Source organism: Grammomys surdaster, unplaced genomic scaffold (assembly GCF_004785775.1).
Source record: "Grammomys surdaster isolate TR1022 unplaced genomic scaffold, NIH_TR_1.0 174, whole genome shotgun sequence".
NCBI lineage: Eukaryota > Metazoa > Chordata > Mammalia > Rodentia > Muridae > Grammomys > Grammomys surdaster.
Window position 1 is genome coordinate 7,735,195 of NW_021604622.1, and position 18,705 is coordinate 7,753,899.

The 18,705-nt window shown below is 47.2% G+C and overlaps 1 protein-coding gene across 1 annotated transcript in view; it reads right to left on the reverse strand.

Moving 5' to 3' along the window:
* The window catches only part of Pdzd2 (PDZ domain containing 2), a 139,186-nt gene that overhangs the window by 72,066 nt on the left and 48,415 nt on the right, over positions 1-18,705 (reverse strand). The window contains exons 4-5 of the mRNA XM_028767529.1: positions 16,464-16,596; positions 10,625-10,780 (exon numbers count right to left, since the gene is read on the reverse strand). Of these exons, the coding sequence (XP_028623362.1) occupies positions 10,625-10,780; positions 16,464-16,596 (289 nt within the window). The remainder of the gene's footprint in view (positions 1-10,624; positions 10,781-16,463; positions 16,597-18,705) is intronic.

Genomic DNA, 18,705 nt, shown 5'->3' on the forward strand with positions numbered 1-18,705 from the left:
GTGAGAGGGGCAAGCAGGAGGTGTGAGAGGGGCAAGCAGGAGGTGTGGCAGGAAAGATGTGGATGAGCTATGAAATGTCTCTAAGCCAGCAGCGCAGGTTTGCGTGAACACGCTCCTGCACAAAACCTCAGTCTCCTGTGGATTGTGGTACTAGACAAAGCTTGTTCTGACTGGCCATGATCCAGGAAGGCTTAGGTAAAGAGAAATGCATCATTGTGGTCGGCTCTGGTTGACCGTTAAGTTCCACACATAGTGCCCTCAGGGTCTTCTGCTGCCCTTTGCTGACCAACATGAGTTTTACTTTGAATTCTTTGTTTCTGGAAATTCTGCGTTTACAAGGCTTGACTTGGGACTCAGTCCTAAGGACATGTCTTTAAGAATCTGACAAGAAACTGTAGATGTGCTAGGCAGAGCTCACAGGAAATAGCAGAAGAAGCAGGTGCTCAGCCCACCAACTATCACCCACAGAGGGGCTCAACAAACCTCTGCTGGAGGCTGAACATTGCTCAACACTGGATCCTTGGTTTCTTGGAGCACAGGCAAGTCTTTTTGTGTACTTACTGCCTGTGGATGCCTTAACACTACGTGGGCAGAGCTGAGGAACAGAGACTGGCCATCAAAGCTGGAGGTGGCAGCCACTTGGGCTTCATAGCTGCTGACCCTTCATCTCAAGGCCTAGTCACACTCCGCTCCCCTCCCCCACCCTTCACCTAAAGTTGTAAAGAAACCTGAGCATCTGCTGGAAGCATGCCTCAGCATGTAGAGGCAGGAACTGATGAGTAGAGGTAGCTGAGGGAGCCAGAGACTCACCTACACCGCCTGCTTTTATCTTAAAGTTCCGTTTAAAATGACACCAGTGAGACTCGAAATAGCCGAGTCTGTGCGCCTTACAGGGGGATGCTTGCCATGCATTACGGGGCTTCTCGGCAACATTACAGTTGGTTTCAGGTCAGGCTGCTTTACCAACGAGCATGTTGCCTGGAAGGAACGGAGAGGGTCTGTTCTTGGTCCCTTATGTTGGCCCTGGTAGTGATGAAAGGAAAGAAAATGGCTTGGGGACAAAGGAAGGAGAGGTAGCTTGAGAGCCTGGTGTTTCTTGGGAGGCAGAGGCTTCGATGGGGATCCCCCAGGAGGAAGTAGAGAGCAGTTGAGAATAGACACTCTAGGATAAGGAGCAGCTAATGAGAAGGGGTCAAAGGTGAACAGAACCGAGAAAGGTCATGACTGGAGGGGTCAAAGGTGAACAGAACCCTGTTTACAAAACCATTCACAGGAGCCATGCCTTCAGAAACAGCATCAACCAAGGAAAGGAAACTCCATCTTCTCTCTCTCCAAGGGGCCATTGCTTCAAGGACTCAGCCACCACAGGCAGGCTGGCTCTGCCCCCATTCTGCCTTCCTGGTTTCTTGGTATGGACTTTTCTTGTTCTGTTCTCATTGAGGTCAGAAAGAGGTCCACACCTATCTGCTGACCTCCAAACTTTCCCTCTCCCTCACAGCCCGAGGATCCCAACATGGAAACCATGTCACTCACTCAACTCCAAAGCCACCTGGAAGCACACTTCTCAAAAAAGATGAACTAGTTCCTCAGTCTGGATTAAAGGCGCAGCCAGAGCACTGGGCTCAGTAGACTTCTTGCTAATCTTCTGAACAGCGTGTGCTACGCTTTTACACCGGAATGCCACCCATTTCTGCGGTGATTTTGTGGAAATCCCATGAAATAATCAAATACTATTCTACCCACCTTGAGAAAGTTTTGTGTCATGCTGGGCATAGAGGCATATACCTCTAATCCCAGCTCTTAGAAGGCAGAGATCTCTGTGAGTTTGAGGCAAGCCTGGTCTAGAACAGTGAGTTCCAGGACAGCCAGAGCTACAAAGTGAGATCCTGTCTCAAAAAACAAAAACAAGACTACAAACAGACAACCCCCAAAACAAAAGTTGCATCTGTCTCTCAATATAGCGTATGGTTCAATACTGCTTATATGACATTTGTCACTCAGCAGTGGAGGTAGTATAATGTACAGAAATAACAGTAATTCACGCTGGGCTATAATAAACACTGTAAGAAGAGAGGAACACTCTAAAAAAATGTTCACCGTGCTTGCTGATGGAGATGTGGAGCTGGCTGCGGAGCAGGCTGACTCATATATTGGCTTGGCTGTGGGCACCTGCGAAGCCATGTGATAAAGGTCTGTGGTTGGACACGGTATCGGTGGGAGGAATGTTATGAAGAATTAGAGACGGCTGCCCAGGGAGCTAAGACGGCTGGCTGGTGGGTCAATACATGGGGCAAAAGAGAATGCCACAAATATTTATTAAGAAAATAGATATCTTTCAGGGGAAACAAGGACATAATTTCAAACATGAGAGAGAGAGAGAGAGAGAGAGAGAGAGAGAGAGAGAGAGAGAGAGAGAACACTTTGCTGCAAAGTCATGAATCGGAAGCTTGACTTTCTGACTCTGAGTGCTAAAAGGCCAAGAGAACGCTCAAAATGAGAAACCAGAGAAGGTACACGGCTTTAATGATGGAAAGGCTTGAGTGGGAAAAAAAATCTCCAAAGAAAGGAACTGTAGAGTCTTGGTAGGCAAGAGATGGAAGGTGGTGGTGGTGGTGGGCACTTTAAGTGATCTGTGGTACAATGACCATAGTTGTCTTTCTCTGCAAATATCACCTAGGGAGCTAAATTACTACTTATGTAAACAGCAAGGCAAGAAAAACAAGCCAACAAAGCAAACAAAAGACAAGGCAAGCTCGAGGCCCCCAGGAGGTGGGGTGGGAGAGTTCTATTGGTCCAGAGCATCTTTGTTTCTTTGAGAAATTTCTGCCCTGAATTCCACAGCAGAACTCTGACCTCTTCTATTTTGCTTTGTTTTGATTTCCCAGGCTTTGTGCTACCATGTTGCATAAGACGGGGCTAGAATCGAAAAAGTCAAGGAATTCTACCTTTTGGTGCCCAGAAAGGCTTTTGTTAGAGTATGGGTCTCCAGCACCCAGTTATCATTTACCTAATACATCTGAGCACCGCCAACGGCAATATTGTCACTTGAGGAATATTTCTGTTACACAGACTTATTTTGTGAGCCTGCATGTGTGATGCCTGTGCACGCATGCGCATGGGTGGATGCTGGAAAACAGCCTGCAGAGTCACTTAAGCCCCCAAGCTTGGCTGCAAGGGCCTTTACTCACTGAGCCATCTTGCTGGCCCAAGGCTTTCTTAAAAGTCATCATAGCAAGTGGCAGGGAGGCTGAGAGTGGACCTCTTGTCTTGGGATAAGATTTGACTATGACAGTAGGACATCCATGAGCAGTCTTAGAAACCAAATACGTTTTGGGAACTTCTCGAAGCTCTAATGAGTCACGCTGTCCTTTGCTTCCCCTTCTGCTGATCGCTATTGCTTTGTCTATGGCAGAAAACCTTTCCTATTTTAGAACCGTCCCTTCCCTTTTTCACTCTCTCTCTCTCTTTCCCTTTCCCTTGCAGTCTATGGACATACACTTTAATCCCCAGAGGGCTTGAACTCAGCAGACCCTAATTAAGAGAGTAGGGAGTGGTACTGATGGCAAAACGGTGTGTAATTAAGGACAAGAGTGAAAGGTGTCTTTAAAACAAAGAACCAGAATATGCAAAGGCAGGAAGCCATTTATCTGGTGATAAAAATCACACAACGTTTACAACATAATTTTTACAAAAGACATTAACAGAAAGGCAAGGACACTGTATTACTGCTCTAGTGGCCCATTATGTTATTTTATATATTAGTATGAAATAAGTAATATATAGTACATGCTCTAGTGGCCTATTATGTTATTTTATATATTAGTATGTAATAAGTAATATATAGTACATGTTCTAGTGGTCCATAATGGCATTTTTACTGAAATTTGAAGGGATATTTCAAGTCCAAAAGCTGACTGTATACAGATGAAATTTTCTTTAAGAGTATTTAACATATATATATATCCTTTAATCCCAGGACTTGGGAGGCAGACCCTGATCTACACAGCAAGTTCCAGATCAGCCAGGGCCACATAGGGAGGCCCTGTCTCAAAAGACAAAACATCAAAACAACAACAACAAAAAAACCCCACCACCATAACAGAACCCCAAATATAATACTATAATTAAGTAAGATGCAATCTATAGACATCCTAATATTTTCCTTCTACACCCCAGAAATCAGGGGCCTCCCTTCAGTTTATCTACACCCCTCTGGGGACCCCTTCATCATATGCTCCCATTTACAGGGCATGACATTCACTCTTTCTATGGGACAACCCAGATGTTGACTTCCCTGGGAACTACAAACTGCGCTGACAGGGGAAGGAGGCACGGAGCCAGGCAGCGAGTTACAGCAAGTCCCTGGAAATGTTGCTACAAGAGTAAGTCTAAGTCAAACATCAGCAGCTTTCCGGCCAATTCATCCTGGGCAAATAATTATTCTTATCTCTGTTCTCTTCCACGAATCGCTTCATCTCCTTAAGTATGAAACCAAACCAAATCAAAACCACCCCCAGATTTAAATCTTGGTTTCTTAGGCCAATGTTAATGGTAGCCTTCTTCTCCTTCTCCTGCATCAGCAGTTCTACATGTCTTGAGTTTCACACAGCCCCTTAGCAATGCTCCACACCAGTGGAAGCGCCACCTGACGTGTGTAAGTAAAGCGAGGCCCATCTGGGAAAGTCCAGGATTGCGAGGAAAGGCGGGGACACAGCTGGGGACAGAGGAGAGAAAAACATGCAGTTGGGGTAGCTGTGCATCCGCTCATGTTGGAGCTGGCGCCATGCCTTCCCCAAGCACACTGCCAGTCTATCTGCAGGGACAGGTGTATGCAAAGGCCTCCAGAACACAATGTATGAGCATGCGCTCCGAAGGACCCCAGACTTCCAAGTTTCCCACGTGCACAGCAAACAGCTCTACTTCCTGACCCCCTAAATGGGGTAGCCTGAGTCTAAAATCTTCCCTTGCCTCAAGGCTATGCCCTGCACAGGGAGGTGCTGGGGGGGGGGATGAGGAGGGGAGCGCCTACCAGTCTACTTGGTGATTGGTAGAGCCCTGCCCCTTCTGCTTTCTACAATCTTGCTGAGTATCAGCTCCCACGGGAGCTTCAGAAGGCCCAGACTCCTGGATTCCACCACTTGCAGACCTTCTGTATCCAACCTCCTATAAGCTACGCCCTCCTGCCAGTGCAGTGACCCCTCTGCATCAGCTGGCATGTCTGTAGCCTATGTGTACACTACGTGTACCGCTTTTTGTCCCTGGCTCTTGTGTTTACCCTCATGGTTCCCTCAGCTGGGAGTAGGTGGGTATGTATGCGGGGAGGTGACTGAGGGTGGGTGAGTGGGAGGCAGGGGCAGGGACGAGAGGCAAGCTTGTTATCTGTGGATCTCAGTGGCCTCTCATCAAGGATTTCTAGCCTAAATCATGAGAAGTATGGCCCAGCTCAGCTCCAGGTTCCTCAGAGGTCTGCCATATTGTCATCCTCTTTATCTGAGTCCGTGTTCTCTACGGCTGTGAGTTTGTGCTCTTTCCCTGGTGCCTTGGACCAGTGTTTGCATCTATGTGTCACTTGTCCTTTTCCCATTTCTGTTGAGATGCTTAATCCTTTGTCACTACGGTTGATTTGTTAAAAATCAGGCCCTACATTGCCTACCTGCTTCCTCTACTCTTAACCAGAACAGAAAGGAAGGTGCCTATTTGTTACCGAGACACTACCTCTTTTAAAGGAAGGGATGGTTAAATGATTCCTATTCTCACCTACATTCTTGTTGCAGGCAGAAATTCCCAGAACAGAGAAGGAGGTTCTAGTCTCAGGACACAGACAAACAAATGTCCACTGTACCATGCCCATTTAAATTCATAGGTGGTGGGTGAAGAAGGCAAAGTCAGTGGAGTTGACCAGTTTTTTTTTTTTTTTTTTGATTGGCGGTTTGCAGAGGGCATTGTTGGAACTCCAGCTATCAAGTGAGACTGGCCACGTGTCTGCCATCTCTCTACCCATCTAGGTCCTCTCTATCCATGGAAGGCCTAAAGAGAGCATGTGGGATGGGCAAACGACAAACTCAGCCCAGGCACGTCCCACATCTACCACTATAGAGGGATAGTGACATTAAGAAAACTGTCACACACATGGATAAGTGTGTCATGGTGACAATCCATATTAAGGTTCATGAAGGATTATGTAGGCATCATCATCACACCAAAGTCCCAGGCAGCTATGATGTGTCTGTCTTGAAAGACTTCCTGGAAGAGGTGAATCTCAAAGCAAGAGGAAGAGGACATTCAGGAAGAACCGAGTGGGAGTCATCACTCTTCACATAGACTCCAGACTTATCAGGGAAAAACTCTAGCTCATGTCCCAAAGATGAAACAGTTTCTCAGCTAGGGCAACCAGAGTCAACTGGGAATGACACTTTGAGATGCTCTGGTAAGTTCCCAATGTCCAGACATGTCTGGGACACGTAGAGTAGACATCTCACCAGATATCCAGCCCAAGTGAGTATGAGTGGCCCATTCTTTTCTTGGCAGAGAAACAATGACCTAGGACACAGAATCTTAGGATCTCATCCCTACAGCTGTTCCACTAACAAAAGGAATCAAACACGGTGTCAGACTCACAAGGTCATTGGGTCCAACTTAGATCTTTGCTCTTTTTGGCTAGGTGAGATCCTTTATTCTTCTCAAGCCCTCAGAACCCCAGTGATCTCTAAGATCTTCCAAATGTACCATCCCGGAAACATCAGAACCAACTCCCTTGAACGCCAAGGGAAACCAGACACAGACTTCCTGAATGACAGGCTGAATGTAACCCTCCCAGCTGAGCTGAGGTAACTGCTATATAGGGCAGAGATTACTTGTATTAAAACTTTTTGCTGTTGTTAAAAAATACAAAAAAGGACACAAGTTCTCCATTATTGAGGAGTGACCATTCCAATCCAGCCCTGTCTTGCAGACACTTTTCCTTCTCTCTTGATTCCAGAAGGAGCCATTCTGTTGAAGGGCTCAAGCCTGGACTTCCTCTACTTCTAGATCTCCTTTTCCAGATGAGCTGTAATTACTTATACTTAGGGGAGAGTATAGTAGTAGTCATAGCAACAAGGGTGTGTCCTCACATCACTGGGGAGCTGTGTGGCAGAGATTCTGAAACCTCAGCCTAAGTCTACATCAGTGGGATTTTATACAGGTTCCTGGGAGGCTGGGCGTGGCTCCATGGAGGAGTGCTTGTTTAATGCCGGCCACTGGGATGTATATTTCTAACAAGTTCCCAGATCCTGCTCACGCTGCTGGTGTGAGTCTGCTTTGCAGACACTTTATGATCAAGAAATAAGTACCAAGTGCTGACTGCAAGGTGCCTTGCTGCATAGAGAAAACCCCAGGAGCTCTACCCCTGGCTTAACAATAAGAAAAAAATTGTGTTTCTCTCCTTCCCCAGAGACAGAAGCGGCCAATAGAATAAATGATACAATGTATCAAATGCTAGTGGGGGCTGGGCTCAGTAGGCCCATAGAAAGACGACTGAGGATGTTCCCAAAGTGGGGAGGGGCGGCAAGCACTTTGTGTGTGTGTGTGTGTGTGTGTGTGTGTGTGTGTGTGTGTGACAGAGGGGCGGGGGAGAGAGAGAATGAGGTGTGAGTGTGTTTCTTCTGGTCCTTGAGAGACAACAGAGCTAGAATAACCCACAAGAAGGCCACAAGTGTTGTGCCTCAAAGCAAAGCCATCCTGGCCCTTCCCACTGCAAGCTTTCTTTTCCACAGCTCTCAGAAATGCCACAGCAACGGCGGGTCCATCTCCGGTTACATTTTTCTTAACGTGTGCATTGTGGCTGTGGAAAACCCTGGGATTTGGCAGTATCTGCTATAAGCTATGTAAGAAACAATCACAAAAAACATGTGCGGACATACACAGGTAAATAGACTCTGTATAGATTTCTCCATCATGTCTAAAAACTGTACATGAAGCTGGGCCTGGTAGTGCATGCCTTAATCCCAGCACTCAGAGGCAAAGGCAGGAGGAGGATCCCTGTGAGTTTAAGGCCAGCCCAGTGGTCTACACGGAGAGTTTACATACTGTGATCTGATCTTAAAAACTAAACTAAATTAAATATGCCCCGGAGAGGTATGAATTGGATATGACACACCCATATTTTTGGGATATCTGCTATTATGAGCTATACAATGAAATGCTATTTTGATAATTGGAAAAATCCATATAAATTACATATAATGGTTCAAATCATAATACATTTATAAAAACACATTTATGTACATTGTCATGTTAAATAATAATTCAAAAATATGTGACATAATATATTCAATATAAATAATGGGTCACTTATCAGAGCAATATTTAGCATAGAAAATTCACAAATAATTTCTTGAAGATTTCTGCAAGGAACTATAACCTAGAATATTTATGGGAGTCAACATGACAGTGACCTCCCACACTGACCTACTGTGTGCACAGTGGCTGGGACTTTATCTGAAGGCAATGGGTGCTGTGTTACTAGCCCTCCCGTGTTTCCTAGGCTGTGAGTCCACTGGGTCCCCATAAAGCTGGCTGAGATGACCCTGGGTAGCTGCTAAGCAGGGGCTCCTGTCTAGACTGTGGGCCTGGGAGGAGAGAGTGTGGGGGAAGTTCTCCAGAGGAAAGCATCTGTTAAAACAGGTCAACATGAAGCTGGGCTAGAAAGTCTGTCAGCTGACAGCTGTATACACCGTTCCCTGTACACCACAATAACAAGAAATGGGGCAGGGGCTACTGTGAGTGCCCAGCAGGGAAGGGCACTAGCAGGATGTAGGAGACAGAAATCTGGCCTTGGAGGGTGGATGCACTGGATAGACACAAGGTGTGAGATGCTCGGGTTCCAGGCTTATTCCCATCCCTGCCGCCATGACACCTGCTGTTATATGAAGGCCCTGTGAGGCTTCTGTGATGGAGTCATCGGTGAGAACAAATACACAGTTTAATGGTAGATAAACCTAGCTAAATCTTGTTTTCATTTTTTCCTTACATAGAGTAGACAACGGAATGACTTCCATGACTGTGTGCTCAGGTGCTGGAGTGTTTTTGGAAGCTCAGCCTTCTGGGGGTGCTATGTTATGGAGCTACCAACAGTATTTGGGCTTTCCCTGATACTGTAATTTATTTCATGTTGCTTTTGAGAAAGGTCTCATGTAGCCCAGGCTAGTCTCAAATTCACTATCTACTCCAGGATGACCTTGAACTTCTGATCCAAGTGCTGAGATTATAGGTGCGTGACATAATGCCTGGTTTTTGTGGTGCTGGGGATCCAACGGAAGGGCTTTACACATGACCAGCAAGGAACCTACCAACGGAGCCACACCCCCCCAGATTCCCACCTAAAGCTTTATTTAATGATATGCCACACCAGGTGTGAACATTCCTTGCCTCATGCAGCTGACGACGCCTTGGGAGAGACACCAAACAAATCTGGGGCCAGCAGTTCACAGAGGGGATACACGGACAGTCAGGGTGAGATGGGAGAAGCGGGCATGCGAGGGGTTAATAGAGTGTGCTTAGGTTCCTCTGAGGAAGTCAGATTACAAGGTCTTGAAGATGAACCTCAGCTGTACACAGAGGCCTCCACAGACAGAAGAGCATATGCAAAGGTCCTGAGGCCGGAAAACAGGGAGCCGCCATGCAGGGCTGTGGGTAAGCGGAGCAGTTGCTTAGAATTAGTAGTGAGCTTGGTGCAAAGCGAGGTCTGACAGGCAGGCAGAGGGCATGTGAGGTCGGTGAGAATTAGTTCAGTTTCAACTCCTCTTGCTGAAAGCCAAAGGAAAGCCAGCAAAAGCCACCATTCGGTGTAGAGAAAGCAACAGCCACAGGGTTGTTTAACCTGCCCCCCTCCACCCTGGCCCTTTATGCCAGGCTTCCCCACTTGCTTGGGTGGGGGGCCTTCTGAGAAAGCTGTCCTTTGATGGGAAAGCAACTTTTCCCCTCTTCCCTTGAAAGCACCAGCATTTTCTAGTAACTCTGATGAAGACTGTAGGTGTTTGTTTTGCTTTTGAAATCCTTGGGATCAACAGAGCTCATTTTCCAAAGCGTAACTATGCTACCTAAGCTCAAGGTGCAGAGAGAGGAATACCAGGTTCTGAGTGGCAGAAAGAAGGTTGGCGGAAGAGCAGATAGACAGGGATCAGGAACTCACATTGCGTCTTGTAGTAGGACACCTTCCTGTGCGTGCCGGTGTAACAGAGCAGATCCCTTGTGCGGAGAAGCATTGTAAGCTACTCGGATGACCTGGTATGGTTCAAATTCAAAGATGTACACTACCACTAATTTGCCTATGTGGTTTCTTCCACTGTCAAGCAGAAGTCTGTAAGTCTGTATTGAAGCCCTCGGTTGTTTTCAAGCATCCATAGAAGTAGCAAGGGTGTGTCTTCATGCACACGAAAGAGCATTCTAGAGACTGAACTATATGAATGAGACCCAACAGCCTGTGGTTTCCGGTTTCAATTTTCTTAAACGAAATGTATCTCCCTTTCAGAAGTTTCCAGAATGTTCTGAGGAAAAATATAAGAAGGAAGGCGCCGCATTCTTCTCTGGTTCTGCCACCCACGTCTTCAGAAAAGCATCATCCTAGTACTGGAAGCTCACTTACCGTGCCCCGGACAGCAGCTGAGGCTGTCCCTTCTTCATCTTCCCCGGCTGCCTCCTGGTCTTCGTTGTCAGTCCAGGAGGACATGTCCTCCACTGAACTAGTCAGGTCAGGCAAGCTCTTCGATGTTAACTTCAGAAGGTCCTCCGCTGAGCTCTCCTAAGAGGATACACGAAAGGCTCAGGAATTACCCCCTGGGTACCAGCAGCTGATGGAAGTCAGCCTGCTGAGGCCAGCCACAAGCTCTGACCCAGAGAACGTGTGAAGTTTATGGTCCACACATGTGGGGTCACCGTCAATGTCAGGGGTGGTAACACAATGTAAACCCATTCAGAGCACCCGGGAGCCTGGCATACTTTCTAGAAAGGCCAGGGACGGGAGCTGAGCTAAAGACAGACTGCAATGTTTTCTCTTCATCTCCTCAGCCTAGCCATTTCCACAGGGCAGAACGTTCCATGAAGCTTGAACCATCAAACTGCTTGACTGGCCACAGAATACAGAAGCCAAAACGAACTCACAGGCTGTAACAGACCTTACAAATGGTTAGTGATCCGTCATCTAAAGCCAGCAACGCTCGACACTGCTTGATGCCATTTTTAACCCCAAGGTATGTGAAGAACATACACTCTAGGCAAACACTTTATCAATTGAGCTACACTCCGGGCCTAAAACAACCATTTTGTACAAGTAATTATGAATGAATACCGCACCGTTTGTCTCTGTCTAAGGAAATAAGTTATAAGGCAAGACAGGAGTCCATTTCTCTTCTGTGTGGTCTACTCTGTTGGACCATCAGTAAGGACAAATTTTTAAAAAAAGAAAATGAAGGTCCTAACCAGTGAGTAAATTGTGAAGCAGCCATGGGATAGAATATGCCATGAAGAAGAAGATGACATCTTGTGGGAAAGGGTCTCCGGGCTTGCTACTCAGAGAACAGGCACATCAGAAGCACGTGTAACAGCATGACATCATCCCAGGTTTAATTATGATACATGTGCTCATGCGTGACCAAGAGAGAGGTAATCTCTCCACTGCTCCTTATGGCCAGCCATACCGCTCAGGGGCTTGCCTGCCTCTTTCAAGCTTTGTGATGTCCTCAGAGGCAGCTGCTGAGTCTTGAGTCTTGCTGCGCAGAAAGGAAACTGGGATTTAAACATGCAATGGCTTGCCCAGAATGCACAGCTTTATCAGGGTGGAGATGGCATTTAAGCCCATGTGGGTGGCCTCCAAGACGTCCGTCCTCTGTCTCTTTGTGTTTGGCTCACTGAAAATGAAAACATGGGTATGCATACTGCATACACACACACACACACACACACACACACACACACACACACACACGTCTCGGAGTGGAAGGACATAAGACTTAGTGGACGGTCTTGTTAGCAGCACAGGCAAAGTTTCATTCTCATCTGTGTGTTTTCTATGTAAGATTCAATAAACACCTACTGCTTCACAGTTTATTGCCTAATAAAACCAAGAGTGGAAAGAAAGAGGGTGGAAGAGACCTTTCAGTTTGCACAGTGCTACTAAGAATATCAAAACCGGGCTGTTGGGACAGGCCAGTAATTTAGAAGACATATTGCTCTTTCAGAAGATCTGAGTTCAGTTCCCAGAACCCACATAGGTAGCTCCTAACTGTCTATAATTTCAGTTCCAGGATGATATAATACCTCTGGCTTCTACAGATACTTCACACACACACACACACACAACACCCCTACCCACATAGTAAATAAAGGGCATTAGAATCATCCTGGCTGTCCTAGTATGCTTTTTTGTCTTGCTGTGATTTTAAAAGCTTGGTGTGAAGCTGTATGCCTTTTATCCCAGCACTCTGGAGGACCTCTGTAAATATGAGGCTAGCCTGGTCTACTTAGTGAGTTCCAGGTCAGCCAGGGCTATCTAGAGAGAGCCTGTTTCAAAAGAAAGCAAAGCAATCAAACGAACAAACGTTGAGGAAGCTGAGGAAGGGAGGGTTTACTCAGCTCACATGTCCTTACCACAGTCTATCGGTCTTATCGCAGGATGGGGTGATAGAACCCAAGGTTCTATCTGGAAGTCGGAACTGGAGCAGAGGCTGCTTCCTGACTTTGCTCTCCATGGCCTGCTTGCTTAATTTGTTTGTATAGAACCCCAGACCACCTACTCAGGAGTGCTACCACCACAGTGTGCTGGGCACTCCCACATCCATCAGAAAATGTCCCCAGAGTCCTGCCTACGGGGTAATCTTACGGAAGCTCCCTTTTCTCAGAGAACCCTGACTCTCATCACGTTGGCAAAACTATCCAGCACACCGGCCGGTCTGCTTTCACCATACAGACTCCCAAGCTCTTCCTGTGATACAGGATAACAGCTTGTTTCTGTGGAAGCATCCTCCATCCTCACCATGAGGTAACTACACTTCCGGGCAATGCCTGTTAAAGTTTTGTGACAAGCGTCTTAAGGTCTAGAATAGTAAGATTTTACATTTTTATTATTCTTTATAGTCAGAAGTTGGAAACTCTCCCATCCTTCATACCCACCCCGGGTATAAAGACAAAACAAAGACTATGGATATCCTATTCTGGTTAGATAAAGAGGAGGAATGGCTGGATGCCAGGAGGAACTTAAAGAAGGCTGCTCCTCTTCCTCTTGCACGGATGAGCACCCAGACGGTTGGGGACAAGGTTAGGAACCAGCAGCAGCAGGATGGCTGGCAGCCTGAGTGTAAACAGGACACACAGCAAGAACTGAAAGGTGTTAGTTATCCCCTGAGGTCTGGGGTTGGTGCCCAGGATCCCATGGCGTGAGAACTGGTTCCTGGATGCTACTCAGCCGTACAAGGATCCCGGCCTCTGGGAGGAGCATGCTATCTTTCTTTGATACCCTGCTCTGTTACCCTTTACATCTTCTTTACCTCTAGGGCAGCTGGGTGAATGGCAGTGGTAGACATTTCACAACCCATTGCACTTGGCTGGCAACCTGCTTTTGTCTACAGCTGACAGCCCCCAAGGAAGTAAAATAACTGCTGGGATTTAAATGGGAGCCTTAGAATAAGAAGAACACACATCTGCCTCAGGAGATTGGTTTAGTGAGATGATTCTAGTATCTGGCAACTGTTATATACACTACTTTTTATCTACTAAGGTGCCTGGTAGGTGGAGAACCTGGCATTACTGGAACCATCTTTGAGGTCCCGTGAATCTCCCTCACAAGGCGACAGCTCCGCAGAACTGAGATGCGTGTGGCTTCTCACAGATTCTTCTGGCCAGCCAGTAGTGGTCCACGCCTCCACACATTTACAGCTTAGCATGGGAAATCCATCCCCCGTTCCTCCTCTAAACTTAGCAGGTTAACACATGTATAGACACGAGGCTGTGCTTGCACATGCCATAATCCTGGGAAGAAACTGACACTTTAAGCTGCTCCCTGGGCGGAGGTAGCCATGCAAAGGAAACAGGCATGCTGTTAACACAGGACCATGTGCAAGACCCAGGGATGCTGGCAAACTCCTGCTCTGTTAGGCAAAGTGAGAAGGTGGTCTTCCTTCCCTTGAAGCATGTCCCCCCTGCAAAGAGTGATCAGCAGGGGGACAGAGAACCCCCTGGACCTCTGCTCTTCCTTGTCCCTGTCGAGAGATGCAGACAGCCCTCTGGGTATGGAAGACTTGGGAGAAGTTCCTAGGGCTCACAGAGCCTCTGTAGGGAGCAAATGGCTACCAGGAAGAGTGGGCTCAGATCTGCCTCAGGCGCTTACAACCTTCACCCAAGATGTACCTTGGTAAACCTAATGTTCTAATCAAAGGTTTGGGGTAAGAGGTAGGAAGAGAGGCAGATTTTTCAGATAGCTCAAAGTGGAATCCTGGTCTATTTGTTATTATATATAGTTGTCTTTTGTTACCTGTGAGAGAATTCCCACAGACACCAAAGTTAAAAGATGCTCAAATCCTTCCTACAACATGATATAATATTTGTACAAAACCTATACATATCTTTCCCTACACCTTAACTAATTCTCAGGTTGCCGTACAGTGTGAACGCTCTATAAATAGCTACAGGAGCAAGAATGGGTGGGGGAGGGGCTGGTGAGATGGCTCAGTGGTTAAGAGCACTGACTGCTCTTCCAGAGGTCATGAGTTCAAATCCCAGCAACCACATGGTGGCTCACAACCATCTATAATGATATCTGATGCCCTCTTGTGGGGTGTCTGAAGACAACTACAGTGTACTTACATATAATAAATAAATAAAAAAATTAAGAATGGGTGGGGGAGTCTGTGTTCAGTAAAAATACAATAGTTATTTTAAATACTTTCCACCTGAGGTTGGTTCCGTCTATGGACGGAGACTCACGGATATGGAGAACCAACTGCATTCCCCAAACTGGCGCTAGATCTGGTAATCTAAGAAGAAAAACAAATATAGGAAAACCTACAGATGCCACGGTCTAAAATAAAAATCGAGAAGACGGAAAGGGAATTAGGAGCCCTGGTAGCCGCCTCTATGCAGAGCTGAGCTGCGTGTGGTCTCACACAGATTCTTCCAGTTAGCCAGTCAGCGGCAGAAACAGCCCCGTGGTTCTACCTTACTCACTCCGAAGTCACAGGACCTCTTTAATGGTCTCAACAGCACAACCCAAAGGCATAGCAGAAGAAGAGCAGTCATTGTCTCCTGGCCTCCTCAGAGCTGTGGCATTGGCAGCCTTTCTCCAAGGGTTGTTGAATGCGGATCCTAAGAGCCCATGACGGAGTCATTACATTAACACACACAGGTAAAGGAAGCCCAGACTGGGGTTTCATGATCCATCCCATGAAGACAGTGAAAACCAGGAGGGAGAGACAGCAGCAGAATGGGACAGAGGGTGGTGTGCCAAGCGTTTGCTGTCTGGCACTGTTGATAGCACCATGACATCTGCAAGATGGCAGCTACCATGGATGTGGTGCTCTGCTTCACTGTATTTCTGTATAGTTGGGGAGGAAGGTAAGATGGAGGTGACCAGACGAAGGAGGCATAGAGCATCTTCCAGCTCTAACATTGTAAGGGTGATTAGAGCAGGACCCAGGCCTGCCCACGGACAGCCCTGAGACTTTGCTCACTCTGGCCTCAGAAGATGCGTTCTGTACTATGGTGGTTTGGATGTGAAGTGCCCACGTCCCCTCGCACCCCTGGCTATGCTGAAGGCCTGGTCCTTGGCATAATGCTTGGAGGTTGGGACTTAGGGAAGTGGTTGGATCATGAGTGTTCTTACCTAATGGATGGATGGGTCCACTAATGGATTCATAATCGGAGTACTGGGAAGTGGTAGAAACAGAAAGATGTAGCCTAGTTGGACTAGGTGAGTCGCTGGGGTATGTGTCTTTGAAGGGTCTCTTCATGGCTCAGTGTCTTTGTTTCTTGGCTGCACGGGGCAAACAGCTTTCCTTTGCTCACCACACTCTTTTGCCATGATGTTTCTGCCTTGGCCATAGGCCCTCGGCTCATCAAGGGATCCAGGGGGTCACACAATGAAGCCGTGAGCCCTAATAACCTTTCTTCTTTAAGTTGCCTGTCTCAGGCATTTCATCGTAGTGACAAAAAAAAAAAATCCATCCACTCTCCTCCTTCCCCCTTATCATGCTTCTGCATCTCCTACCCCTTACCTTCTCCTTCATTCTGTTATGACTTTTCTAACAACCATCTTTAATAACTCAAATAATTGAGCGCATTTTAGATAAGAGACTTCACATGTGCACATCCGGTGGAGTCACAGCTACTGCATAGCCCAAGGTAAGCCGTAAGCATGCACATACCTGGGTGGCATGGGAAAGACGTCCAGACTCACGCTACCATGATAAATACTAAGAATGACAAACACTACCTACCTTGCTGGCCACCACCAGCTGTACCATCCCAGTGGCTGAGCGCAGAATGGCCACAGCTTCCTCGTGGGAGAGCCCGACCAGTAAGTGACCATTGATCACCAGCAGTTCGTCTCCTAAGGACAGCCTGCCATCCCTGAAGAAACGGAGATGGGAAAAAAAGACCCCTGGTCAAGACATTCTGGGTTAGAGAAGTGTCATCTTCTAGGAGCTAGGCAAAGTCATGAGAAGGGACAGTTAAGATTAGGTGGAAGAAGGAAAGACAACCAAAGATGGCTTTGGGTGGGACTGCTTTAACGTCAGTATCCAGACTTACCGGAGAGGAGTGAGTATGTCTAGGACTCTTGACGGTTACTTAGTAATATGCTCACTCTTCCACTAAGCATATCTGACAACAAATGTCAGTGACACTTCATCTGGGCGATTTTTGTGATGGAGCAACTAAGACCCTCAGGTTTTAGTAGAGTCAAGTCATTCTTTCCCTAATCCTCCCTGTCATCAACTCGGGGCTATTGCTGAGCTGAACACAGACAGTGCCAAGACACGTCAAGCCCACCTGCAGCCCTTCACTGGTCTATCGCGGCCCTCCCCACCCCCATCAGACAGAGGCAGGATTCTTTGTGGGAAACTGGGAACTGGGCTATGCGTAGCCTCCATACCCCACCTCAAGGCTACGGGACCTTGAAGATAAAGCTTTTCAAGGATCATGTCACTCTTGGGTCCCCATGGAGGACAAATTACGGAAGCAGAAGGATCAATCACAGTCATGAAGTGTTGAACTTGCTATTGTTATAGATTTGGGATTTGATTCATTTCTATGGTTGTAAAAACCTGGTCTTTTTTTCTTTTTTCATTTAAATCAGGGCTGACTCTGAACTTCTGTCTCACTGGCTGGCAGGAGACTCTGCTGTCACTGGGACTGTCTTCTCAGGGCAAGTCACAGCCCTCAATGGACACAACCCTAGAAACTGGCTTCTGTAGTGGATTCCAATAAGCTGGCTATAGTATGGTCTCCCATAAACAAAAAGGTGCCTGACCCTCAGACAGAAAATCTGGTGAAGCAGAGACTGTGGGCCTAGGGATCCACCCTTGTCTCACGGCTTACCATCACCACCCAGGTCCTACCGTAGAACCTGTGCACACCTCGCGCCCTCCCGTGTCCACACAGCCCTCTCTTCTGTGCTTCCTCCCAGTGAACCAGCCAACTTCTCCCCTCCTACCCTTCCCTCCTTCATTCTGCCTCCAACAGCGTCTCCCTCGATGCCTCCTTCCTCTAGGGCTCACGTGATAAATCTTTCTTTATGAGTTTAGGCTATAAGGAAGGATAAAAGGCACTCAGGACTTCCAACAGCCTCTGCCTTCTGTTTTCAAAAATCCCTATAGAAGAGAAATGCTATGGGCCCCCCACCAGTTACTTAGCATGGCAAGAGAGGGGGAATGGGAAAGTCAGGAGGGAAGGACACCCTGGAACCTCAAGGAGGTGTATGGGTTGGGGCTGGTCCTATGAGTGGAGGGGGACCTGGCATAGGCAAGGCAATGGTTATGGCTGGTGGGCGGGCTTACTCCCAACACCACCAAGACATGCCAGCCCATCCCTTCGCTTCTTCTGCTCTCTAATTGCATTTCTCTCATCTCCTGTTATTCACTCGAATGCCCCGCTGATGAGTCATACACCACAGGGAAGAGAGACACACACACCACTCCAGGCTAAGAGTGAGAAGGAGACGACAGGACCGATTCAGCCCCAGCTCTGACGGGAAAACAAGAGCACCATCTCTACACAAAGCTTATATCTCTCTGAGCACAGGAATTTCCCAATTGCCAACCTGCTAGATAGACCAGAACGGAAGACATGACATTAATGGGAGAGCGGCTCGCTGCTGAGATCCTTAAGGCATATCAGGAACGCCACTCGGGCAGCTTAATGATGCTCATCTGGGTTAAAACTAAACTCTTAATCTCTTAATACCGTCACTTGGATAATTGACCGTTGGAGTTAATCTTACAGCTAGTGTAGTTTTTAGCATCCTCTATAGGAGGCTAAAGAGCGAGAAGCGGTCTGGTAGTTTCTGCCTAGTCTTCTACATAGTTTCCTGTTACCCAGACTAAATAACTTAGCTCCTTCAACTACACCTTATGAGATAGATTTTTCCTTCTTGGCCTTGGGAAGGCTGACACTGCTGTGTCCTGCCTTATCCCTCTTAAGATCTGGCTTCCCTGCCTGAAGAAATTCCAGACCAAATAA